General features: G+C 42.5%; 1 protein-coding gene across 1 annotated transcript in view; it reads left to right on the forward strand.

The window, feature by feature from the left end:
- Positions 1-14,991, forward strand: part of MEP1A (meprin A subunit alpha) — a 28,163-nt gene extending 13,172 nt beyond the window's left edge. Inside the window, exons 8-14 of the mRNA XM_006099719.3 lie at positions 2,297-2,518; positions 3,548-3,697; positions 6,393-6,608; positions 9,912-10,379; positions 11,063-11,236; positions 11,755-12,052; positions 14,835-14,991. Coding sequence (XP_006099781.1) covers positions 2,297-2,518; positions 3,548-3,697; positions 6,393-6,608; positions 9,912-10,379; positions 11,063-11,236; positions 11,755-12,052; positions 14,835-14,991 — 1,685 coding nt within the window. The remainder of the gene's footprint in view (positions 1-2,296; positions 2,519-3,547; positions 3,698-6,392; positions 6,609-9,911; positions 10,380-11,062; positions 11,237-11,754; positions 12,053-14,834) is intronic.
- Positions 14,992-16,345: the final 1,354 nt, after the last annotated feature.

Consider the following 16,345-nt stretch of genomic DNA (forward strand, 5'->3'; position numbering starts at 1 on the left):
GGCGTCGGCGAAGAATGAAGGACACGGAGACAGCATTCAGATGATCAGCATAGTTAGGTTCTTTTTTTATTGTCCTGTTACAGCTGTATTTATTCTATTTGATTCTGTAAGCATGCCTCTATAGTTACATCATGGTATGTTTTGGGTCCTCCTTTGACCTTTTACAGTTCCTTGTTTTATGTTTATAGTTTCTTATCTGACCTTTGCTAAAAATCTTATCTCTACCTAGCTCTGTTGATTTTAATCTTATCTATTATCTATGTTTCTACATTCTATTCTAAAGGTTAGTCTCTGTGTTCCATTATAAGGGCTAGTTTATTATTTCTATTCCAAGGTCACTATTCTACTGCTCTACTGTTAAGCTATAAGGAAATAACTGAAGGAGATTTTCCTATTCTATGGCCTAAGTAAAGGTTATGTAGCTTAAGCGTGATTGTTCGTAGTTATGTAGCTTAAGCGTGATTGTTCGTAGTTAAGCGTGTTTCTGCCCGCATGGCTCGCATAAGATTTTTAGATAAGAAGCCTGCCTGCATTGTTTGTAGCAGTATTTCTTTAACTGTGTGATTTTTGTCCTTTTAGCCTTGCTGGTGGTCTTCTTTGGGACTGCCCTGCATCGGCGGGTTTTTAGGGGTATAGGTTTTGGTACTTTCTCTGGTGGGTAGACCCCTGGGGATGTGGGCTTAGCAAGTCCTAAATTTATTGCTAATAGTCTTAGTCTAAATTCCTCATAAGTAGTAAAGGTATTTCTGTAACACTAGGGGGTTTTACTGATTTATTCCCTTCCTTAGTCCCGCTAATCCTAACTCCAGGGAAACATTCCCACCTGGGGAAACAACCTTTCTCGGGGAGTGGCCCTGGTTAGAACATATAGCGCTAAGAAGGGGAGCAATCATATTAAGAACAGTATGCCATATACGCCAGGTCCCTTGGAACATATGCTGTGCAGATGTTTCGTCCCTGCAGCAACTGTGTCAAGCAGCAAGGATAGAACGGCTTCCGGCAATTATTATCTTTATCACTTGCTGTAACCAATCCTGGGATACCCAGGACAGATTTGTGGGGCAGGTGCTTCAGATTCTGCAGTGGGAACACAAAATATAAAGAGGGCACTTCCTGGCCAGTGTAGCTCAGTTGGCAGGGCATCATCCCATGCACTGAAAGGTTGCCTGTTGGATTCCTAGTCAAGGCACATGTTGGGGTTGCTGGCTTGATCCCTGGTGGGATTGGCAGGAGGCAGCTGATCAATGTTCAGCTCTGGCATCAATCTTTTTCTCTCTCCCTCTCTCTTCCTCTTTCTTTCTAAAAATAAATTTAAAAATCTTTTTTTTAAAAAAAGAGGGCATGACCAGCTGGCATGGGTCAGTGGTTGAACGTCAACCTATGAACCAGAAGGTCAAGGTTCAGTTCCTGGTCAGGGTACATGCCTGGGTTGTGGGCTTGATCCCCAGTGTAGGGTGTGCAGGAGGCAGACAATCAATGATTATCTCTTATCATTGATGTTTCCATCTCTCTCTCCCTCTCCTTTCCTCTCTTAAATCAATAAAAATATATATATTTTTAAAAAGAGGGCATGATGTGTTGACCTATCCCATGGACTGTGCTGACCTGATCATAAATGATTCCACACAAGGGAACAGTGTATGTTGAATAACTTTAAGCAGGGGTTAATTGAAACTTAATCAGAAGCCTTTGGTTACCTTCAGTTGAAAATCTGAACCTTTGATTTAAATATATACATATATTTAACAATTTATAATCATGTGTGCATTTTAATTATGTATTTAATAGTCATTAATATAATTTTACATCTTGTTATATAGTAACACAAATTTGTGCACGAGTGGGGTCCCTCAGCCTGGCTGGTGATCTGAGCCATTGGGGCATCTTGCCCAGTCCCAATTGGGGCCGATGGGGGCTGGCTGACTGAGGAGGGACCGTGGGAGGGCTCCAGGGCATGTCTAGCCCTCTCACCCAGTCCCAGTGGGCCAGACCTCAGCAGCAAGCTAACCTACTGGTTGGAGCATCTGCCCCCTGGTGGTCAGTGTGCACCATAGTGACTGGTAGAGTGGTCAACTGATGTGTCGGACACTTAGGATATTACACTTTTATTATATAGGATATGGTTATCAGCTAATAATAGTTAATAATAAAAGTATTTTATTATACACACACACACACACACACACACACACTATTTCCCTTTTCTTTCTTGGTCTTTGGTTGAGTATTTAGTCAAAGTGGGTAGGATGGGAAAATGATATGACCAAACAGGACCTGTGGATTCTCTCACTGACAGGTCACCAGCACAACTTTAACACCTATGAGGACAGCTTCATCACAGACCTCAACACACCCTATGATTATGAGTCTCTGATGCACTATGCGCCTTTCTCATTTAACAAGAATGAAAGTGTCCCTACCATCACCACCAAGATCCCTGAGTTTAACTCCATCATTGGGCAGCGCCTGGATTTCAGTCCCATCGATTTGGAGAGGCTGAACCGAATGTACAATTGCAGTGAGTACCTTTGGGGCTGAGGTCAATGAGCCCCAACAGAGATTCCCCACCCTGCAGGTTTCCTGTATATTTTCCTCTACTCTTCTTTCATTTTCTAGCTAAACTAGAGGCCTGGTGCATAAAATTCGTGCATGGGTAGGGTCCCTAGGCCTGGCCGGCAATCAGGAATGATCTGTGGGGTGACCGGAGGGGCAACTGGGGGCCCCCCACTGATGCCTGCCTTGGCTAACCTATGGCTTGCCGGCTGAGGGCAGCTCCTGCATTGAGTGTCTGCCCCCTGGTGGTCAATGTGTGTCATAGCAACTGGTTGTTTGGCCAGTCAATTTGCATATTAGGCTTTTATTATATAGGATAAAATGAACAAACTATATTTCTCTATCTCTAGAGTAGAAAAATTATAACACCTATATCACAAGATGGTTGTGAAAATCAATTATGTGGTTGTGTTTTAAAAGTGAAAGTATTGGGCAATTTAAGAAGCTGTGATTGTTCAACTTCTTTAGCTTCTTTCTGAAGGGTGCATCGTTATGTAAAGCTCAAGACAGGTAGTAAGCTTGAAAGTATTTTGTATCCTGTAAAATTCTTTTCCCAGGGTAGTTGTTCCTAGAGTAATCCAATGCTCGGATTTGGGATATTTTCTAAAATGACCCCATTAGTCTTTGGAGACACATTCTTTCATTCTCTTCCACATGTATATAGAGAGGATCTACCAAGTACAAAGTCCAATATTGTAGGTACTTCCATCTTGATCTGAAGGAGTCAGGTTTGGTTTTTGTAGAAAAGCATAATGAGAGACCTTTTTTATTATTTAACTCTGTGATTCTGGGTGGTGAGTAGGACTGCATGTATATTGGCAAGTTCTAAGTTCTGATGGGGGACAGTAGGATTTGCATTTGAGAAAAGTCAAGAAAATGAAAGGCTCATGATCCTGCTATCTCTGAACAATGAGGTCTTAGTAACCTAAGACATTAGGTATTTGGAATGGGGTGCCTTTAATTTTTAACCAGGTGACAAAAATGTCATTTGCAGCCACAACTCACACCCTTTTGGACCACTGTGCTTTTGAAAAAGCAAACATCTGTGGGATGATTCAGGGTACCAGAGATGACGCCGACTGGGACCATGAGGACAGCACTCGGCCTGGACAAGTGGATCACACGTTGGTAGGACAATGCACAGGTGGGTGAAGGCAGAAAGTGACCACCTGAGGTGGTTCATCAGGTTCAATTGGTAATGGCAGCCAGCATGTTTTGCCTCAGTTGGAATATTAGTTATCAAACCTGAAATTCTAAACGTGGAAAAAGAACATTTCTCTTTATTATTAACTTAATAAAAAGCACCGAGGTTCTGGGCATGCAAAAGGAAGGTGCATTTAAGTGATGACAAAACTGATGTGGTTGATTAAGACATGACTTTGTACATAAGGGCAATGTCCCTAGAGCAGTGCAGACCAATAGGACTGTAATGTGAGCTACATATATAATGTGAAATTTTCTCATAGTCACATAAAAAAGAAACAAGGGAAAGTCTCTTTAATAATACACTTATTTAATGTCTAAAATATTAACATTTCCACGTGGATTCAATATAAAAATGATTGCTGACCGACTTCACACTTTTCTATACTCGATATTTGAAATCTGTGTGCATTTTACCCTTACACCATATCTCAGTTTTGACTGGCCAAAGTTCAAGTGCTAAATAGCCACATAGATTTGGTAGCTGCTATATTGGATAGCACAGCTTCAGATAGTTTCTATATATGGTTTGTGTGTGAAAAAGCCATAAAGTCAGACTGACCTGAGTGTGAAATCATTGTGACCACAGGAACTCGTTTTTTAAGTCTTTATTTTTGTGAGCCCTCTGGACCATCAACATATTGATACTTCACAGTGAGGGTGGAAGAAGACTATGCATACACAACCCCCAGCTGCAGACCAGCAGCTTCCCCTCCTGTTTTTTTCCACATTCCCTTCCTCTCCAGGGGTTCCATTTATATGTATTTTCCTATTCTAGCATCCTTTTATTAAATGCTGGTCATTGAAATCATCTCAACCCTATTTGGAAGCAGGTGGGGTTATAGGTCATAATCACTTTATATAGACTGGACTATTATAAAGTCACTTAGTCCATGCCTGTGTGTGAGTTGGTTAAATTTCCTTCACAAAAGGAACCCAGGTTGTCACCCAGACTCCAGGCCACCAGGGAGAATGTCAGAGGTTGTAAGCCATTGCCACGTTTCCTTCTGGCCTTGGCAAAGGGCTAAAGTCTCTGTCCACATCAGATTATTAAACATATAATCTCAAGTGTCCAAAGGGTTATCTGAGCCTAAAATTCTCATTACATTTCCTTCATGGATTCTAATCCAATCTCTTCTGTGGGCTAACTGCTGGGCTAATATACAATTTCCAGATAAACAAAAAGGTGATCTTCATGTGAGAAGAACCTGCTGAGAGAATGTTCTAGCACCTTAATAGGAAAGGAAAGCATCACACTCCAGAAGAAGTATTTAGAAAAACTTTATCAGGTTAACCTGACCAGCTATTCTGCTTCTTCCACAGGAAGCACCTCATGGGACCATGTTCCCTCTGCCAGTGAGCACTGGCATTGTTCAGGTAGATGTATAGACTCAAATAACTTGAAGAATAGAAGCCATATCCCATTTTAAACCCAGACATGTGAATGAATGCCTGTTAGTGGCAGAGCCAGGGCAAGAATTCAGGCCTCCTGACTCCCAGTTATTGACTTTCACCTCACACTTCTGATGGGCAGAATTCCTAAGCAAGGAACCTTCAATAATTCATAATTCAGAGGCCTCAGGCTAAGTTCAAGTATTGAGAAGAATACACAAGAAAACATATTTTTTCCTGGTGTAATATTAAAGCCATCATGAAATTTTTAAGCCATGTGGAAATCTTATTGAAACATCCATGCTCACTGCCCATCTGAACGGTACACACCCCATGTAGGAGGCAGGATGAAGCAGGGAACCCTACTTCCACAGTGCCTAGACCTGTTCTAGATGCTCTCTTCATTTCTACTTTGTGGGATGTTTTGAGTGGAGCATTTGGTAAGAGGTTGAATTCTGGAGTACAGTTTAAATGACTTCTTTATATGCAAAAATTGTTCATTGAACTTGATTTTGAAAAGTGTGCTCGTTTTTAAAGTAACATATTCATTTAGCTGCCTGCTTAATTTTGGGGGAGAGAGTTTTGGAAGGTCTGACTTGGGCCAACTCCAGTTTTGGCACAAGTGTAGACACTCTTTCCCCTCTTTTTCAGTGTTCTTTCAAAGGTTTCTTTATATACAGGAGACATCCTGAATAGTTCATACTATGCTTTGAATGCCCCTTTTTTGACATAGTAAGGATGATTCTTTACCACTGCAAGCACACCCAGTCATTAGGCTAGACACAGGTGAAATTGAACCCTTAACAATGTGAATATTTAAATTCCAGTCACTACACCTTTGGATCTCACCGTTTCTTATACAATTAGGAGGCCAGCTCTTTGCCTTGGAATGAATCTCTAAACAATGAAGTCAGTGTGGGAAATAGAATTCCCCTCACAGACACTAAATTCTATCAAACTTTGCTTAAAGCCCCTATTTTCTTAAGTCAGAAGTCTATGTTTCACCAACTTGGAAACAAAGTCAATAAATAGAAGCAGCGCAGAGCTGTGGGTTAGCCTGTGAATCTGTCCATGGAGACAAATAGAATGTATACTGACAAACGACCTTCTTCTTATTTTCTCCAGAAGAGTTCTAGCTTGTGTTGCCTGCATAATGGCTGTTGCTCACTATTTCACTTGGTGGGGTAGAGGGCGCCCCGGGGTACGGACAGCCAGAGATGGGATGTTGGGTGCTCTCTCCACAGGTGCTGGCTACTTCATGTTCTTCAACACCAGCTCAGGGTTGGCAGAAGAGGCAGCCTTGCTGGAGTCTCGGATTCTTTACCCAAAGAGGAAGCAGCAGTGCCTACAGTTTTTCTATAAGATGACTGGAAGCCCTTCAGACAGACTCGCCATCTGGGTCAGGAGAGATGACGGCACAGGCAAGGTTCGCAAGCTGGTCAAGATGCAGACCTTTCAAGGTACCTGGAGGCGTTCATGCACGGGACTGATCTGGCTTAAAATCTGGGATCCTGATTCTTTTTTCCTTTCCCTTTCCCTCCCCCCTCCATTTTCACCCTTCCTCCCCTCCTCCCCTCTCTTCATTCCTCCTCCTCCTTTTCTTTCTCCTTCTATTTCTCTTCTTCTTCCCTTTTCCTCCATACCACCTCCCCCCACCCCCTTAAATGTTTAGTACAGTGTCTGGTATAGTTGCACCACACAATACATGCTTTAACCACTCAGAAATTATAAGCAGCGGTGAGGGGTTAGGTGAAACTTAAATACACTTTGTAAGAGGCCAATCAGAGTATATAAATCCAATTTTCACTAGAACATTGGCGAAAGCCTGGGCAGAGAAATTTCATGATTCAGGGATGGAGATTGGAAGGTAAAAGAGAAGCAGGAATTGAGGCTGCTGGAGAGAGAGAGAGAGTGGGTTAAATACTTGACCATTGGTGTTTTTGCATCTGTTTCAGAAAACTGAATGATACTGTTTTTTAATATGCTGAAGTAACTGGAACCTACTTGTGAAGTTGAGAACTAAGCCATTTGTGTCTATTAACTTCATATAATCACTTACATATTACTAAGCAATACTCTGTATTTCTAAAAGAGGGCCAGCATGAAAACCTTAGAATGCTAAGGTAGTCAGTTGGATATGAGGGCAGTCTGGCTGTAAATCAATACCCAGGGTTAGAAAGCTAAGTATTTACATCATTTTATTGTGGTGGTGGTTGTTCATTCATAACAGAGAAAGAGAGACTTGCCTTCCTATTTTTTCATTCAACAAAGAATTTCTCAATTAGAGTGAGCCCAAATAAAGGGAGAATTCTTTGAGTATTTCTAGAGAATCTGCTGCTTTTGAAGGGTGGGAGCTTCCTTAGGGGCCACTCATAAGAACAGGTGCCCAAATGACCTTTATCCAGGCCATTCTGGAACCTGGGAATTCTACAGATAACAGTTCTAAGGGGTTCACTCTTCTGTATGAATCTACAGAGCATCTTCATCAAATGGCGGGATGACAGCTGAGAATTCTCTATGTTACCATTCATCAAATGAAGGGATAACAGTTGAGAATTCTCTGTTACCAAGGATTGTAAATATTTAATGAGAAAGTGAATTAGAGTCTCATTAACATTGATGGGATCCATTATCCCTCACTTCCATAGGAAGCTGAAAGTGTTATCTTTGTAAGCATGAAATCAACAGAGCAACCTTTTCAAGGTTAATTTAGTTCCTTATGCTGCTATGCATTGAATTCTATGAAATTCAAATATGTCTAGTTCCCTGGAAGTGTCATCTGAATGGACTTTTAAAACAATCCACTCTGATACTGTTTTGTCAATAAAACTTTTCTAAAAGGTTGATTGAATATCATTTAGTGTTTCTGTAGTATACAACTTAAGGTAGTTACAAACATTTTGAACAGTTTTTAACTTGTGCAAAATGTGTTTTTAAACCAAACTGCTTACATACAAAATATGTCTGTCTCTGTTTCTCTCTCTCTCTCCCTCCCTCTCTCTCTCTTTCTGTATCTATGTAATTTTATGCAAACTTACATGCAAAATACTCATGTTTTTACGAATACTGAGATCCCCTTGTAGATGACAATTCTGAGCTAACAAGGATGAGAGTTGTCTGCTGCAAACAATCTTAGAACTGTCTATTGCCTGATTCACGGCAGCTCTATGGAAGTGTCTCAGTGAAACATTCCTAAAGATTCCATAGATGAGCCACTGCCCATTTGGTGATGCTCCCTCAGGACTTTCTCTTGGTACCATGTCCTACATTTCAATCTCATGGTAACAACCCATATGAAGAAAATAAAAAAACAGCCATTAGCAAGAAAAGGATCCTTATCCTTTTTTTTCTTTTCTTTTCAGAACCCCCATGGTCCAATCCTCCTGGATAGATAGTTCCAATATTCTGTCTCTGCCCCTATTCCAGACTTCCTGGTGCCCTTTACATTTCACAGCCGTGTGTGCTCCACTTGACCGTAGTCCTACCCCCAGGAGATGTCAGTTACATTAGTTTGTAAGTTATAGGTGTGGATGCGTGCCTTCTTCCACTCTCTCCTATTGTATACAGATAACCCGGCCACATGGGTTATATAACCAGCTCCGCTCCAGAAAACTGAACATGGTTAGACCTGTCCCTTGAAGTTGTCCTTAGCGAGAGTGAGTGAGAACAAAGGTTGATAAAAGAGCTCTTAATTTGGGGGAAAGTAGACTCTATAAGAAGGTTTCTGGTTACAACACACAGAAAGAGGAAAAGAGACACTTCTAAAGCCCTCTGGCCAATTGTCCTTCAGGTTAAACTTCTGTAACACTCATCTATATGAATTCATTTTAGCCAACCTGATTCCCACTTGTGATGTAGCATTTAATTCCAATGCTAGGGTACACCCTGGGCACAATATCAAAGCAGGGACAGATCTTTGGGGAATTTCAAATTGCTCCACCCTGGCAGTTTTCTCTCCATAGACCCTCAAACTCTTTTCTGGCTTCTTATGCTGCTGGGCCCAGGACCCCATTTTCTAGAGCAGCCTTCTCACTTCTCATCTCAGCTCTTTATTCAAAATTACCACTTCCAGTTCAAGCTCAAAAAAAGGAAGTAGGCCCAATTTTCACTAGAATGTGGGTATCTGGATAGTGGGAATTCTTTTTGGATTATTTGTTTTTTTAAAAGAGGATAGCTTCCCTACTTGTTGGAATTTGAAGTACTATAAGAAAGAGGAAAAAAACTGGGTGTTAGGGAGTGAGTCAGTTTTGCACAGGGGAGCTCTAGCTAACCCTGTAAGTTATCATCTACTCTAGGGCCTTCCATATATGTCTCTGGCGTCAATTCACAGGTGGGACCATATGAAATTTCCATTGTGAGAATTTTGGATTACAAAATGATTCTTGTAAAAGCTCAGTCCAATACTTGGGTATTCAGTGCTAATTATTAGGAGGTGGGGGTGTATTTATACCATCAAACCCCAGGGAAAACCCAGAACCTGTGAAATTGAATGGTAATGGAAAATAATTTCATGATTAAGATTTGAATATGAATTTTTAAATAAAGCATAGTGTGTCTTTGTATAGCTACTTTCCCTTACTAGAAATGTAACTTCAGAAAAGATCTTTACCGGTAGCCAGTTTATAACAGTATCTATCTCATAGGGTTGTTGTGAGGTTTCAATAAGATAATTCATATAAAGTAATTGGCATAGTACCAGGGTCATAGTTGGTGCTCAACACATGCTGGCCACAGTTGTCACCAATCTTATTCTCTGTCCTCAGGTAGCCAAACTTGGAAAATTGCCCATGTGACACTCAGAGAGGAGAAGAAATTTCGCTACCTTTTCCAGGGCGTCAAGGGTGACCCCCAGAACTCAAATGGGGGAATTTACCTGGATGACATCACCCTGACAGAAACTCCGTGCCCCACAGGAGTTTGGACAGTACATAATTTCTCCCAAGTCCTTCAGGACACGGTTAAAGGGTCCACGATCCTGAGCCCTCGATTCTACAATTCAGAGGGATATGGTTTTGGGCTGACCTTATACCCTCATGGCAGAATAAACTCCTTGAGCTCTGGCTACTTAGGACTTTCTTTCCACCTGTGCAGCGGGGAGAATGACGCAATCCTGGAGTGGCCGGTGGAAAACAGACAAGTGATCATGACAATACTGGACCAGGAACCCGATGCCAGGAATAGAATGTCCTCAAGCATGGTGTTCACTACCTCTAAGTCCCACACAGCTTCAGGTAAGTGGTTCTAGGAGCTGCCCCTCAACCTGGAAGGGACAACAGATGGGATTCTTATCTGTGTAAGAGAGATCAGCATTCCTCTCACATTTCCTCCTGGGGCATATCATGTTGGAGTATTAAGTTAAAATTGTCCACGTCAATTTGTCCTCCTCTTTTCTGAATTCACTCATCAAGTAAGGGCTTGCAATGTGCCAAACTCTAGGCTAAGTCCTTGGAATAAGAAGCAAATCAGGCAGTTCCTGCTCCGTGGAGCTCAGTCTCAATGAGAAGACAGATACTGCTAATCATTTATCAGATGCTCAGAACCAATGCACTGATCATCAGTATACTCATGAAACAAACTTGCACCAATACCTAAATGAGAAAACTGTTTTTATTTTTTTTAGTTTGTTTTTTCCAAATAAAGAGTGTTAAGCTTTATGAGGAAGAGGCTACAGCTGCTCCTCCCAGTTCATTGAGGAAGTCACTCAAAAGTGGACAATTAACCGTTCAGAGCTGTGCTTCTCTGCCCTTCCCCCTTCCAATTCTGAGTTTTAATTCTCCTCGAAAGAGTAAATGAACTGATTTGCTTTGACGTATTTTTTTTCTGATTAGCAAAGCTCCACATTACTCATTAAAGACATTTTGGGAAGTGAAACATAAAGAGGTAATGTGATTTTGTGTCACCTATAACTTTGCAGCAATAAACGGCTCAGTCATCTGGGACAGACCAACCATCGTGGGAACTTATGATAAGGACTGTAAGTGTTACAGAAGCATTGACTGGGGCTGGAGCACTTTCATCTCCCACACCATGCTGAAGAGGAGGAGTTTCCTTAAAAACGACGACCTTATCATGTTTGTGGATTTTGAAGGTACTTGTGCTGATCTTCCTGGATGAAAAACCCTATCCTCTGAGTGTTAATAGATTGTTAAGCATCTCAGGGAGGGTGGGATTTTTTTTCCTTTTTTAAGGACTAGGTAAAAATAAAAGAGATGTGTTCTGAGAGAACCACATGTTACTCTATTGCAAAACTCAGGATTGGGAGGGGGGAAGGGCAGAGAAGCAGTTTAGCTGTCCTTGGGAGAAACTAACATTTTAGTGTTCATCTTTTGTGAGAATTTATCAAATATGACAGTTCTCGCTGACTTCAGTTTAGTTTAGGACAGCCTATCCATGCTAACTTTATCTTTCCTCTTCAAGTGAAATAAAAATGTGATTGGACTACTTTGAAAATAAAAATAAGTAGCATTAGGGAGAGTCAGCTGGGTTCAAAGCCACTTTTCATGTCACTAAAGGTGATGTCCACAAGGGAGAGAGGCCACCCGGGGAACTTCGTCCAGGAGTGACGTCGAGTGTGGTCAGATATTAACCATCCATCTTCCTCCTTAGACATTACCTACCTCAACCAGACTGAAGTCACCCCTAGAAACACAAGGCTGACCCCCCAAGGCCTCGTTCTCCAAGGCCAGGAGCAGCAGGACCCCGAAGAAGGCTCAGCACAGGCCTCGTTAGAGACCATCCCCGACAGCCAGGGCAACGGGCAGCCCGGGCGGCAGAAGCGGTCAGCGGAGAGCACGGGCCCCATGGAGGACCACAACTGGCCCCCGTACTTCAGAGACCCGTGTGACCCGAACCCTTGCCAAAACGAAGGCCTCTGTGTGAACGTGAAGGGCATGGCGAGCTGCAGGTAGGCTTTGTGGCTGGGGAGGCAAGTGGTGGGTCCGCAGAGGGGAGCCATGTGCTTTACCTGGTAAAAGACACTGTTTGTGGGTTAGGGCAAGGACTCCATCAGGTAGTTCACTGGGCATGGCTGACCTTGACTCGGAGCTGTGCCTGAATCCCTGGGTGTTCGCTACCACAGCGGGACTCAGGACCAAGCTCCCAACTCCCCTGACTGCCAATGTTCTTATTCATTATTAATTCTCATTATTATTTCTATTGTCTATTAGTTCTGCTGTACTATTATAGTAGATTTTTTACTAATAGTGGTAAGGGTACCTGATGTTGTTGGACTGCTTGTTATGTGTCATATGCTCTTCTGAGCAGTATACATGCATCATCTAAAGTCACCCTGTGACACACCGGCCCTGTCATCTCCAGGTAGTGCATAAAGAAGTTAAAGCTTAGAGAAGTTAAGTGATTTGTCTAAAATACCCAGATGGTAAATACTGCAGCTAGACTCACCTCCAGGTCTGTCTGTTTGCACTGTTTGCTCTATTTAATAGTTCTTTTTGTAATGTTTGTTATTTGCATTAAATTATTTCAGGAAAGGATTTATTGATGCCAGAAGTATCAGTTTCATTTGACAGAATAGTAGCAGATGTAGGAACTGTTCTGCTTGACTCAAAATATTTACATTTTTTCTTAGTTCTTTTTGATTGCCAATTGCTTCTTCTATTTTTGGCTTATATTTTGAAATAATTTTAGACTTACAAATACATTGCAAAAATACTCCATAGTTCCCCATACCCTAATGTTAACATCTTATCTTATATAACCATGGAACAATTAGCATAGCCAGGAAATAAATGAACATGAATAAAACTATGTACTATGACCAATGGGATTAACTAAATTAAAGGTCTTACTCTGATTTTCCAGTTTTCCCACCAATGTCCTCTTTCTCTTCTGGGATCCAATTCAGGATCCCATGTTACATGTAGCTTTCATGTCTCCTTCGCCTCCTTTAACCTGGGACAAGTCCTCAGTCTTTCTTTGCCTTTCATCATCTTGATACTTTTGAGGAGTATGGCTCAGTTATTTTGCACTCTTCCTCAATTTGAGTTTATCTGATTATATTGAGGTTGTACATTTTGGGCAAGAAAAGCAAAAATGAGATACTCTTCTGGGTGTGTCATGTGAGGGGTACCTGGTGTTAATATGTGTTGCGACTGGTGATGCTAACCTTGCTCACCTGGCCAAACAGGTGTCCACCAGGCTTCTTACCATTCCTCACTCTGTAGTGAACGGATACCTTGGGAGAGACACTCTGAGACCATGCTGACCTCCTGCTTCTCCTCAAATTCTCACCCACTGATTTCAGCATCCACTGGTGGATCCCGCTGGAATAATCGCCATTCTAATATTTTAATGGTGATTTTCTATTTTCTCTCTGCATTAATGAAGTGAAATTCTTCTATAAAGAATAACTTCCTCCTCCTCCTCATTCATGGATTTGTACAATTATTTACGTATATCCCTAAGGATTCAAAAACTATTAATTTTATTCTCTGAGCTACATTTCAATATGCCAGTACTTATCTTGTTGCTCATGTTGTTCCAGCTTTGGCCTCGGGGGGCTCTTCCAGAATGGTTCCCAGGCCCTTTCCACACAAGCTCATTCTTTCAGGAACTTGATGTTACTTCCTGGCATCGCAGGAAGTCCCAGGCCCATCTTTTGTTTGCCCTGCCCCAGCCCTGGAGTCAATCACTTTCCCTAAGTGCCGGGGTTCCTTTCATTGGAGAATGCCCACCTTGTTTCCTGAGGGTTCCAGGGTCACGGGGCAGCACGGCACCTCTTTGCTGATAGGTCCTTGGATACCAGATTTCAGTATGTGCCCGGTGGGCTTCTTCCTTCTCAGAGTTAGGAAGTCAAGGGTTTCCACTTGTGTGTCAGCCTCTCATCAGCCAAATTATTCCTCTCCCTCAAACCTGAAGTGTGGAGTGTTTGTGGAGTAAGCTCCCCTAAGGGATTCAGCTGGATTTGGAGGAGGATGGGCCAGGGAAAACTTGCTGCTATTCACTGATTTTTAAGAGGCCAATTCCAGGATGAATAAAGGAGGCCTTAACTTCTATCCTGCCCTTCTGCTCTGGGGGGAGACTTTGTGATGGGAATGTTGTTTGACACAAAGGCTGGGCTTGTTCTCATGGAAGAGATGAAACACTGCCCTTAACACCGTGGTTCTGAGATTAGTTGATCTTTATAACAAATAACATTTTTAAAAAAGAACACCAAGGAAGGCATAGCCATTACATGCCTACTATGTGTCAGACATCTCACCTTACAGTAACACTTTGATGGCTATTTTCTAGAAGTTTACAGGGTCCAACATAAATGCACTGAGACTCTATCTGGAGAATTCACCCTGTAGCTTATAGTCTGAGCCAGAGTCAGGCAACATATTCTTTAAGTACCCAAAACCTCCCTCCTGAACTTTGCATGTGCAGGCCGAGTCCCGAGTCTGGAGACGGACCGCTGGGATGAGACTTCATGTGTGAAACACTGACCTCATGACCTTGAGCAAGTTATTTAACCTTTCGGTAAATGAGGTTGGGGAGAATGGCCTGATTATAACCAAGGACTGTTACAGGATTCAGTGCACTGGCTCACACAAAGCCCTTCGAATGGGGCCAGGCCTGTGGAACCGCTCAGTAAACGCTCACTGCCATTTCTGGTGTGCTGGCGCTTGTCGCTGGGAGGTGCGGGGGCTCCGGTGGCTCCCACATGAACCCCTGTGTCCTGTTCCCAGGTGTGTCTCCGATCACGCCTTCTTCTACACGGGAGAGCGCTGCCAGGCCATGCAGGTGCATGGCAGCGTCCTGGGCCTGATCATCGGAGGCACCGCCGGCGTGCTCTTCTTGACCTTCACCATCATCTCCATGCGTTCCAAAAAGTTGAGTCAGTGACCCGCCTGCTGACATCAGCCAGACTGAAGAAGCTCCTCCTCTCCTCACACCTCTGCTCCTGTGCTGAACGCAGTTTGGGGTGGGTTTTGTCAGCCTTGTTTTGAACAGGCCTCTGAGGACCAAGGCCTCCAGTCTCCTGTGTGACCGGTATGGATTTTCTGTCCCCAACCCTCTGATTCTGTTACCCTGCTATGTGCTCTGAATGTATCTACTGTGTCTGTGACAGCACTCACTGCACTTCTTTGTAAATCACTTGTTTAATTGATTGTCTTTCCCACAGACTGTAAGCTCCATGCAGTCAGACCCTCATATCACGCCTGGAAGTGAGATGGCCTAGCCCAGCGGTTTTCAACCTGTGGTCGTGACCCCTTTGGCGGTCGAACGACCCTTTCACAGGGGTCGCCTAAGACCATCCTGCATATCAGATATTTACATTACGATTCATAACAGTAGCAACATTACAGTTATGAAGTAGCAATGAAAATAATTTTATGGTTGGGGTCACAACATGAGGAACTGTATTTAAAGGGCCAGAAGGTTGAGAACCACTGGCCTAGCTCATTGTGGGCCTTCAATGAAAGTGGATGAATGAAGCAATAATTGAATGAATAACTAAGCTATATGAACTCTCGTTCCTTCTGTAGGTGAAATATCTGCAATAAAATTCGTACATCATTTGCATCAGAATCAAATGTTCAAATACATACTTTTCACCAGACACAATAGTGTCATTACTCTTTCAAGGTCTCCTGTGCTAAAGGATTTCAAATAAAGAGTCCTCCCAGCAGCAGGGCCCCAATGCACTTGCTTTCTTCCTCTGAATCTAAGAACAGGTTTTAACAAATTCAATAAATATTTGGTCAGTTCCTTCTCTGTGTTCAGCATTGTGTGTTTGTTTGTGTGTGTGGAGTGGATGGGGGAGAGTTGACTCAAAGCCCTTTCTCAGATTCTTGTAAATTTTAAAGTATATTTTATATGCTATTCATGTATAAGATTATTAAGTTAACAAACTGAAAGTACCAAGTAGAAGAAAATTTTAAAGAAGTCTTTTTAGAATACTTCCTTTCTACGGTTACTGAGGAGATAATAGTCCAGAAAGTTCCCAGATAGGTCAGGTCACTTGGTGTGAGAGAGAGCTGGCTTGGAAGTTTACTCAAAGAAAATGCTCCAGGAGCCGGAGTGGTCCAGGCTTTAGGGCACCAGCTTCCTTAGTATATACTTTATGGACATTCTGAAAACAAACATGAGGGGTTCAGAAGAGTCCCTGTAATGCACAGCTGTGAGAAGAGTTTGTAGCAGGTGCTGAAAGCACCCCTTGGGCACTGACTCTCCAGCCTGGGGTGCATCAGTTCCC

This window comes from Myotis lucifugus, unplaced genomic scaffold (genome assembly GCF_000147115.1).
Source record: "Myotis lucifugus unplaced genomic scaffold, Myoluc2.0 scaffold_281, whole genome shotgun sequence".
Taxonomy (NCBI): domain Eukaryota; kingdom Metazoa; phylum Chordata; class Mammalia; order Chiroptera; family Vespertilionidae; genus Myotis; species Myotis lucifugus.